General features: G+C 32.8%; 1 protein-coding gene across 1 annotated transcript; it reads right to left on the bottom strand.

Annotated features, from left to right (window-relative positions):
- Window positions 1-7,304: 7,304 nt before the first annotated feature.
- LOC143390438 (olfactory receptor 4P4-like) lies at window positions 7,305-8,243 on the bottom strand. Its single transcript, XM_076842824.2, has one exon. The coding sequence runs from the start codon at window positions 8,241-8,243 to the stop codon at window positions 7,305-7,307; it is 939 nt and encodes a 312-aa protein (XP_076698939.2).
- Window positions 8,244-11,461: the final 3,218 nt, after the last annotated feature.

The raw sequence follows: 11,461 nt of genomic DNA, 5'->3' as shown, positions 1-11,461 counted from the left end.
TCCTTGTCTCCATCATTGATGCTGTTGCAATTATTACAGCTGTGGAAGACATAGTTTACAGCTGTCATTTTCTTTAATACCAGATATAGTTCATAGTTACTTACTATTTTTGTGTTTTAATGCCAGATATAGTTTATAATTACTTACTATTTTTGTTGTTGGAAATTGCCGACACTAACATTTCTGTTTTTGTGGATATTCACATTGTAGGTGTTATAGTAAGAGCCAAGTTTTACTTTAATATTATTTATTCTTTGCACTGTTTGTTGCTGTTTTTCATTCCCCATATTCTTTCAAGTTCACAGGGTAGTGTGAAGAAGGCAAAAGGAGATAGAAGCAAGGTACAGAGGCAAAGCAAAAACTGTTCCCCTGAGCTTCTAGCTTTATTTATATAAACAGGTTACTTTATATCATGGGCATCATTAGTACATATTGCTCATTGTATTACCTGGCAGCTTATAGTAAAAAGTTGTCTAATACTCAATGCCTCCTTTTTGACATGAACATTTCTACTATCAATCTCCAATGATTACACAGACTTCATTGATTGCCTAGTACTGACTGGATTATACATAATAATTTATTTTTCTTTTATTTTACTTCTCCTCATGTTATTATGCATTGATTAGACAACTGATATACAATGGAAAGAGGAATAATGAAAAATACACTGAAAATTTAAAAGAAAAATATGAAAGTAACTATCATTCATATCAAATGGATTAAGATCTTCCACAGATCTAGAATAGAAAAATAAAAATTTTTAATGTTTAATTGGTTTTGACCATGTCCAAGATGCAGTTTTAAGTATTTCATAAGTATCAGATCAATGATCCCAACAAATACTCAGTGATCTTTCTATTATCTCTATTTTGAATGAAAAGAAAACAAATATTATTTACACCTTGGGCAAATACTGACTGTTACTAAGGATTATTTTTGATGCATTTTAATTTTTCTTGTTTTCTAAATACCAATAAAGTGGTTGACAGATCCAAATACTTCTTAGAATTATTATAGGGATATATTTCTTTTTCAATTACTTCTTTCTTCAACCAAGTTTTCTTACTCAAAAAGTCAAAGTCAAACTCACATTTCCACCAAACCTCAGAAGTTTTATTTAAAGTACAAAATCTCAATTGAACCAATTACATACTTTTTACACATTCCATTATTTTAATATCACCCCATAAACAAAGCCAGTGACTAGGAGAAACTGGTGTCTGGGAACTTCCAGTGGAGATTTTCTCTGGCCAAGAGTGCTCAGATACATTGTGAGCCCTATTCAGCTCTGCCAAGTCCCACACAGCACCAGAGATGGGGTGACATGCTATAGCCTCTCAGAGATGGGTGTGATCTGCAAAGATGCCAATCAACCTGCTGGCTGCAAGACATCATGAAACAAGAATCCACCTCTGAAATTTTATCCCTGCCTTTGATGTATCCCCTTAAATAAACCACAGGAGCCATTTTCCAATTGTTCAACTCTAGCTCCTGTTAGACTGGATCTATCTGGCACTCTACTTTAAAAGTGTTATTCTGACTCTGTGTCCTTTGCAATTCACTGATTATTTCTGACTTATTTTCTCCAGTGGCTTACACCCTTCTAGACAGGAAGAAGGACCCCCAAGCAAGGTGCTGGCAGCCTCTCCATAATTATCATTTGTATTCACCTAATTTCTTCCATATTGATGACCAGGATTCTCTGACATTATGGCATTCTGAACCATAATATTTTACCCACACTAATACTCACATTATGTTTATCACAATACAAAATAAATTTTCCCTCTAGTACATTGTCTTATTTTATTTTCAATTGAATTTCTTTTCTCTTTATTTATTTATTTATTTTTATTTTTTTACCTAAAGTTCAGGTTACTTAGTTTATTTCTAAATGCCCTTTTCTTCTCTTTAAGAAATCCTATATTGGAGACTGGATAATATTGTTATTTCCTTCATGTTCCAAAACTCTAAGAAAAAAGGCTTCATAATTTTCACATGTGCTCAGGGAATATGACAACATTCAAAACATTTGACTTAAATATTGGATGTTATGTAAAATGTTTGTAAATGCTTAAAGAGAAAATGTACATATTTTATAGCTATAAATAAAACTACAATTTATACCATATGTGTGTTTAGACTTTTAATTTTCTCTCTTCATGGTAGCATTTATCTCCTATCACTTGATAGCATTTTTACTTACCAAGTGATTAATTAGCCCACATGAGGAGTCTTGGTTGTAGGACTTCACAGTTTTCCTTCAAGAGGGAAAATATTGTCTATGACTTTTTGAGTAAAAGGGAAAAAAAACATCCTTTGTATTTACACTTAAAAAGTACTGTGTATTCTATCCTAAAGTTATATATCCATTGTGATTTTAGGAGTAAAAATACATAAATAAGCTTTCTGTGTGGAGTACCAGGGCAAGAATAATGACAAACCTCTCTTATTTTTCTAGGCCATGACACATTTCCCAGAAGAAAAGTTGAGCAATATGTAGCTAAAAATAAATAAATAAAAATATAGTAATAATAATAATAATAATAATAAATTCCTCTATTCCTTACAGGTTCTTAAAAAGAGTTATGTGATATTTAGCCATTCTTTATTCTTGGAGGAATATGACAACCCAAGAGTTCACTTGCATTCAATGTTAAGCCCTGAAATATATATTCTATGTGGAAACAAATTCTAAGGAAATAGTATTTTAATTAAAGTCTGAGTAGGAACAAATAAAGAAGTACCAAATAAGCCTACAGCCAACGGAATGAGAACCAAATCTTGCAGCTCTGTTTATCATGGAAAAAAAATGTTGTTGATTATTTCTAAATTGTTATCTCAAATCTGAATGGACCCAATTCTTGCATCAGTCCTTCAGTGAGTGATAACAAAATTTCAGAAGTTTAATCCTCTGTCCTAACATGGAAATTTAAATGATCTGAAGCCTGTGTTTGGGGGAGCTAGGTCAGCACTAGGGGCTCTGTGGATGGAACAGGGCCTTGGGTCAGCTGGAGCCTGGGTCCCAGGGGCTAGACTATCGAGTGCAGTTTCACATATACCTACACATATGCATGAACACACACACACACACACACACACACACACACAGGACCCGAAACAATGTATCCTCTCATTTTGCAACTTTAATCATCTGTGAATGATGCTTTTACCTCAAAATCATATTTTTGGAGATTACTAATAGGGTTAATGATTTCATGCATTCATTTTTTATTTAATGTTATATAAAGAACATTAAGTTGATTTACATGTTCTATTATTGAATAATTGATTTATTGTCTTTTTTTTCCTACTAATTCACCCAAGTTATCCAAACATTTTTAGAAGTTACTCTCAGTAGAAACATATAAGAATGTTGCTGATGAACACAAATAAACATTTGAGTAATCGAGTTACAGGAAATATATGTATGCTACCGAATACTTAATCATTATCCACTGAGTTGTGAAAACTGGTATTCAAAAGCCATGCCTTCATACACCGAGACTATGAGAGTTTACTATTCTTGTTAAAACATGGATATTTATGATTTCTATTGTACTGGCCTGGGGAAGCTGAAATTTAATTTCACTGTGATTGGTGCTAATATAATAATGAACAGTAGAAATTTATATAGATGTAATAAATACTGTTATCTTCAAAGGCCAATGTTAATATAAATGATCTGAAGATGAATTCTGTATATTTACTGTTTTTTTTCCTCACAGCTGGCTGACATCGATTAGTTAAAAATTCATCAACACTATACTTTTTACACATTCCATTATTTTAATATAACCCCATAAACAAATGTTCAGTCATTCAGAGACTAATTTTACCTAATTAAAGACTAAAATTATATGCTTTGCATAACCCATGGAATTATAACTAACATGTTCCAGCCATGGGAAAGATAAGCTCTGTGGTGCTAAAGACCCCAGTGTCTACTGTCCCCTGAAACTCCCTGACCCAGGGACTCTCATCTCCTTGCTGAGTGACATCATTTAGTCATGTAAGCCTCTCTGATCCTCCACTCCCTCATAGTTCCCTTGTTCTTCTCCTCTTCTGAATGAAGTTCCCCTCACAGTAGCCTGAGGATGCTCTCATGTTGGGGGGAAATTGGCCATCCAAAGCAAATCTGTCTGAAATGACTTACATAAAACTCAACAAGTACTACTGCCACCTCAAAGGCATATGTTCTTCTTTCATCAATGCTAATATTCCTCCAGCTCTTCCCAGCCAGTTTCTCCTCATTATATTCCGCACTATAGCCATGTGCTTGATATTTCTCATATATTTTAGAATGTGCTCAATGAGTTCCACCAGAAATACTGCTGAGCTATTAATTATAATTTCAGAGACTCTCTACACTAGTTTGGAAGGAAATGCTTTTTAAGCAACAAGCACCTCTTCATTTTACAAAGTCTTCTGTAATGTCTTCCAAACAAATGTATATGTTTTATGTGATTTGTGAGAGGAGATTCCAAGTACCTTGTATGTTTATTTTCTACTGAAAATTACTTTTATTTAAAGTTTTACATTCTGCTGGTTGTTAATGTACAGAAATGAATTTGACTTTTGCTATTGTTATAGTTCTGAAAACATAAATGAAATAAAATAAAACGATCCCTTAAACCTTCTTTTATCTGTGGGATTTTGTTTTGTTTTGTTTTGCTACTGGGGATTCAACTCAGTGTGCTTAGCCAATGAGCTGCATTCCCAGTCCCCTCTCTTTTTAAAAAAAATTTGACATAGGTTCTCCCTAAGTTGCTTAAGTCCTCACTAAATTTCTAAGGCTGGCATAAAACTTGTGATCCTCCTGCCTGTACCTCAAAAGTTGCTGGGATTACAGGTGCAGCAATTTTTTTAATGTAGACATTCATGTAAATTTTGAATGTTAGTTTTATTTATAAAACACACACATATATTTTAATTCTTGAAGCTTTTATCATTATATACTGACTAGGACCTACAGTACAATATAAAATTAAATAGAAATGATAACAGAGGTCCCTGGCTTGCTTTTATTAAGTGGATTATTTTTCACCTCTCAACATTAAAAGTTATATTGTTTCTTCATTTATATATAACCTTTACCAGACATAACAATTTCATCTGCCAAGAATTTATATATATTTTGTAATATATCTGAGAGATAATTACATAGATTTTCTTCCTTTATATATGGGAACATACTAACATAAACAATAGATTGCATTCTTAGTAAACAAATAACAGTTATGATTAGATGACTTCATACATTGTTAGATTAATTTTTCTAATAATTTGTTTAGGGTTTACTTCAATATTCATGTATGAGATAGGATTTCAAACTCTTATTTGCTTTTGATGATAAGATTATACTATTTTTATTAAATGCATTGAATTTCCACCTTATTTTGTGAATACAATTTTGTGGAATTAGAATAGTCATTTCCCAGAATGCTTAGTAAAGTTTTGCTTTAAAAGTTTCTGGTCAGAGTGTTTCATAATAAAGAAATGATTAATTTTATTCTAAATGGACAGATCCATTCTTGTTTTCTTTCAATTATTGGTTCATATTTTTCATATAGATTTTAATTTATTTTTTATTTACAATTTCATTGATCTATTTTCAGTGTAATTTCTTATTTCATATTCCTGTATATCTTTAATGTCCACCTTAAATCCTTAACACCACACTTTGTGTATTTGTAACTCATTAATTTTGTATTAATCTGAATATTTTCATTAATTCTACTTGTTTTCTCAAAACGTAAATTTATTAATTTCTTTCATGATGCACATTGTTTCTGAAGAGCTCATAAATACAGAATTTTTCACATTTTATAATGTTTGGGTTATATAGAGTATACTTTGCATAATTTCCTAGTAAAAGTTAGAGTAGCCCTTCATAATCACACTTGTGAATTTTCTACAACAAAATACATGAATATTCACATACAGAGAGATTCATACATTTTGTAAATAACATTGGTTTATTTCAGTAATATGTTCCCACCAACATGAATATAATGATTTTCAGACAGTTTTTTTCTTAATTTCACAGTGGCCAACAAGAAATTGAGAAATTGTACACAAATAAAAACCTGCTAATTTGTTTATATTTTAAATTGAAAAGTAACATTAGATGTTTCTCTTTCACTTGTTCATTCATTCATTTGTTCCTTGGTTCTGTACAATCTGTAAGTCATCTTTTAACTTTGTATGCTGAATTTAATTTGATAATTTTAGCTTTGATTTTCCAATGTAGCCACTTAATGCTTTAAATTTTTCTTTAGATGATCAGTTAGTTTATTCATTTTATTGCACAAGCATAAATCACACTCTGAGTTTTGAAGAATGGAACACTTCCCTGTACTTACCATCCAGATCATGACAGGGCAGATCAGTAATCACCCAGAGGTTACCTCCCTCCAGGATCCAGAAGTAACCACTATTTGATTTCTGTTAGCATAGATCAGTTTTATCTACTTTTCACTTTATGTAAATGCAGTTATATGATATCTACTCTTTTTGTCAGTATTTTATTAATCAGCATATATGTATAACTTCTCATGTGCAGCTATGTTCCTTCATGCAATGTTCCAGAGTAGTTAGTTGTTGGTTGTACCAGTTCACATTCTGTCTGTAGTGCTTTCTAGTTGATCCACGTTCTCTTCCCCCACCACATGTTCCACTTTTCTGGCGAGGACATTTATAAACCAAAAGGAGAGGAGGAAAGACATTTAATTAAGTATTCAAAATAAAAAGTCACATAAAGAGGCCTTAAGGCAAGTATGTGGAAGTAGAGGAAAAGAAACATTAAAAAATATTATATTTCCCAACAAGAAAAGGTTGGAGAAAATGCTGGAAAGACTTAATTTTGACTCAATTATTGCATGTACTGTATATAAACTTTTTAAAAATTGGTGTGTGTGTATATATATATAGATACACACATATATACACATGTTGTAAGCAGCATCTCTCTTCATGCATATATACATGGAGAAAGAGAGAGAGAGAGAGAGAGAGAGAGAGAGAGAGAGAGAGAGAGAGAATACAGTGCAGTGTGATAATTTCACACATACATGGAATATGTGATGATGGGGACTTAGCATATCCAATACCTTGAACATTTATTATCAAATCATCTCTTCTATCTATTTAAAAATCTATAGTAAAAATTGTTAACTGTGATCACTCTACTGTGCCATTTCATACTCGTACTTATTCCTCCTATTTACATGTAGTTGTGCTTTTAGCACATTCTATCTCAGATTTTGGTTGAGCTCCAAAGTGAAATTCTAAGATGTCTTTCATAGAAGTAGCTTCCCTTCCACAAATACTGGATGACACCACATTTTCCTTATGGCATTCTTCATCTCCAAGTTTCTCAGCGTGTAGATCAGAGGATTGAACATAGGAGCAATGATGGTGTAGAAAAGAGCAAACATTTTGTCTACTGGAAAAGTTACATTTGGTCTGATATAAATGAAGAGGACAGGTACAAAGAAGAGAATCACAACTGTCATGTGAGAACTGCAAGTTGAAAGAGCTTTGGAACGGCTTTCTGCAGGGTAAACCCTGATGGTGTATAGTATCAAGATATAGGACACTATCAAAATCACAAAAATTACCAAAGCAATCAGTCCTGAATTAATAATTACCAACAGACCAATTCTGTTTGTATCAGTGCAAGCCAATTTTAACAAAGGATACACATCGCAAAAGTAGTGATCTATCTCATTGGGGCCACAGAACGGTAAAAAGATAGTGAGAAGAAACTGACTGGCAGAGCGTGCAAATCCCCCAGCAAAGCATGCCAGGATGATTGTGTGGCACCTCTGCTTGCTCATGATGGCAGCATAGTGCAGGGGCTTGCAGATGGCCACATAGCGGTCATAGGCCATTCCTGTTAGGATGAAGATCTCCATGCCTCCAAGGAAATGGATGATGAAGAGCTGTATCATGCAGTTATTATAGGAAATGATCTTCTGTTGAGCCAGTAAGTCAATCATTAGTTTGGGTGTCACTGTGGTTGTATAGCAAAGATCAGAGAGTGAGAGGTAATAAAGGAAAAAATACATGGGTTGGTTGATGAGCTGAGTGCATGTGATAGAAATCATGGTGAGCACATTTCCTATCCAAATAGCAATGTAGCAAAATAAAAATAATACAAAGCAGAGAATCTCAACATTCCTATTTTGAGAAAGTCCCAGGAGAATAAACACAGTGACATTATTCCTATTGGCCATTGTCCAGTTCAGTAAAAATAAATAACAGCTACCTGAAAAGACATAATTCATAGGTTAATCTCAGAAATTTCAAAAACAGTATTGATGATAACAGTAACATCAGGGAACTATCAGAAAGAAACTATCAGAACTTCAGAATGAAGATCCCCAAATCTCAGAAAATTAAAATCATTATTTTTAATTAAAGTATGTTATCTTGTTTTTATTTTTTTTGGATTATTCTCAGGATGAGTTCAAAAGTAAATCTTTCAGGAACATTATGTTCAATCTTGACAGAGTGAAATAAATACATTCAATCTAAAAAGTTAAAAAGTCACAGGGGGATGGATGGATGGATATTCAGAGGATTAGGCAAAGAGGAATGAAGGAGAGGGAGGGGAAACAGAAATAGGAAAGATAGTAGCCTAAATTGGGCATAACTTTCCTATGTTCACATTTGAATACATGACATACATCACATACAACCACAATAATGGAATTCCAATTAGAATAAGTCACACTCTACACATGTAGAATATGTCAAAATATACTCTATGATCATTATGTATAAAAAGAACAAATAAAAATGCTGTATATGAAAAACATTTAAAAGTCACTTAAAATGATCCAAAGCACATGTTGGAGAAAATACACGATTTTTAACAAATAATGTAGAAAAACAGGTTATTCATATTTAGAAGAATGAAACTTTATCTCTCTCACCCTGCACAGAAATCAACTCAAAGTGGATTTAAAAAAAAACCTAGAAATTAAACCAGGAGCACTATAACTACAAGAAGAAAATTAGAGTCAACATTACAACATATTTGCATAGGCACTGACTTAATTAACAAAATGAAGCTTAAGAAATAAATTCGAGAATCAATAAGCTGTACGTCATCAAATTAAAATGCTTCTGCACAGCAATGAAAGCAATGATGAGCAAAGAGAGAGAGCCTACAGAATGGGAGAAAAATTTTGCCAGATACTCTTCCCACATCAGATCAATATCCAGATACATAAAGAACCAAAACCAGTTAACATCAATCAATCAATAAATAAACCAAGTGACAAATGAGCAAAAGAACTACACAGACATTTCACAAAAGAGGAAATACAAATGGGCAAGAAATATATGAAAAAATGTTCAACATTGTTAGTAAATAGGGAAATACAGGTAGATCAAAATTACACTGAGATTTCATCTCACCCCAGTCAGAATGGCAATCATCAAAAATACAAATAATAATAATTGAAAGTTAGGATGTTGGGTGACGGTACACTTCTCCATTATTGTTGGGACTGCAAATTAGTACACTCAATTTTACAAGCACTATGGAGATTGCTTAAAAGCCTAGAAATGGAAACATTCTATGACCCAGATGTCTCACTGTTTGGTATGTATCCAAAAGAAATAAAAAATATCATTCTAAAGTCATGCATGGATACTAATGTTTAGTCCAGCACAGTTCACAAAGACCAAGTTATGGAACCAGCCTAGGTGCTCAACAACAGACAAATAGAAAAAAGACAATGTGATATATGTACATGATGGAGTTTTATTTATCCATAAAGAAGAATTAAATCACTTTATAGTGAAATGTAAAACAAAATTAAAAACTAATATCATTTCTATTAATACATATGTGTATATAATACAGATATGTAAACATAGAGATAAATATACATGTGGATTTATGAAAGTTTGAAGATGAATACTATATTTTAGTAAGAGGCTTATACAACTATTCCAAGTGTTTCTATTTTTCCTTTTCCGTACATATGATTTTGATAATAAATGTTCATATTTTACCATAATTATGCTTATCTCTGTAGGCATGTCAGTGACATATTTATCCACATAATCACACAATAATTAAAATTAAAGCTGAGGAACAAAATGCAGTTTCACCTGGATGGTTTTGCTCTTGTCACAGGACATGGTTTTCTGAAAATCAAATTTTTCTCAGTTTTTGAAAGGAGAATCTGAATTTCTACTTTCTATTTCAAGTACCTTATGCCTCCTGTCAAACCTCGTGATGAATCCTGACACTGTGTATTTCAGAGAGCAGGGTTTTGGAAGTTTATGGGAAAAGGTTTATGTGACAACAGATAGTTGTTACCTGTAATTTGTTATTTAATATCCTAAAGCATGATTTGAGGTACAAAGCACTATATTACTCTGCATTAAATTTTTCTCACTTATACAATGAGAAAACAGATTGGCAAAGTCATGAAATGGTTAAGAAATCTCTAGCAAATCAATAAATGCCTAATGTTTCTAACAAGAGATCTTTTTAAATTTTTTTATTCTAATTTGTTATATATGACAGCAGAATGCATTACAATTCATATTACACATATAGAGCACAGTTTTTCATATCTTTGGTTATATACAAAGTATATTCACACCATTCGTGTAGTCATACATGTACTTAGGGTAATGATGTCCATTTCATTCCACCATCTTTTTTACCTCCTTCTCCCCTCCTTCCCCTCCCTCCCATTTGCCCTATCTAGAGTTGGTCTAATTTTCTCATGCTCCCCCTCCCAACCCCACTGTGAATAAGCCTCCGTATATCAGAGAAAATATTTGCAATTTGGTTCTTGAGGATTGACTAACTTCACTTACCATTATACTCTCCAGCTCCATCCATTTACCTGCAAATGCCATGATTTTACTCCTAAACAAGAGTTTTTAATGTCTGAATTCACTTAAATGCCTGTGTTACCATATCAGTACTCTTAAAAGTTGTCAATAGCACAATCCAATAAATTTAACTTCAAGGAAGAAAATGAAATTCAGATTCATGATATTATTGGAGCAGGAAGGAAATTTTGAGATTTGCCAGTCAAGTCCTCTGCCTATCAAAAGAAGGGTTTCTAAACAAACACCCTTGCTAAGGACACGTTTAAGCCTCCAGTTGTCTTGGTTCTCCAGGCCAAGGGTAAGGCTTTACAGTGCTTCTTTGCAGCCCTCCATTTTCATTTCATTTTCTTCCTCACACTGGTCACTATGTGTATGATGCCACTTACTTTCCTACTTTCTTAAGTCTGGAGTATAAGAAGGTGACAGGTTTCTATACATGAGTCAGCTCAGCTGACAATTTTAAATGTGAGTTCATCTTTTTTTCCACACTCCAAAATATGACACATAACATCTCTCCATATAGTGTTATGTTTCAAATTCAAAAAATAGATGAAGAACTTTGTAAAGAAGAAAACAAAATACTACAGTC

Source organism: Callospermophilus lateralis, chromosome 2, assembly GCF_048772815.1.
Source record: "Callospermophilus lateralis isolate mCalLat2 chromosome 2, mCalLat2.hap1, whole genome shotgun sequence".
NCBI classification, from domain to species: Eukaryota; Metazoa; Chordata; class Mammalia; order Rodentia; family Sciuridae; genus Callospermophilus; species Callospermophilus lateralis.
Note: the sequence above shows the minus strand (reverse complement) of the source record. Positions and strands in the feature narration are given on the sequence as shown.

What these genes read in the sequence shown, in the direction of transcription:
- LOC143390438 (XM_076842824.2), bottom strand. Translation starts at nt 8,243, where the DNA reads ATGGCCAATAGGAATAATGTCACTGTGTTTATTCTCCTGGGACTTTCT.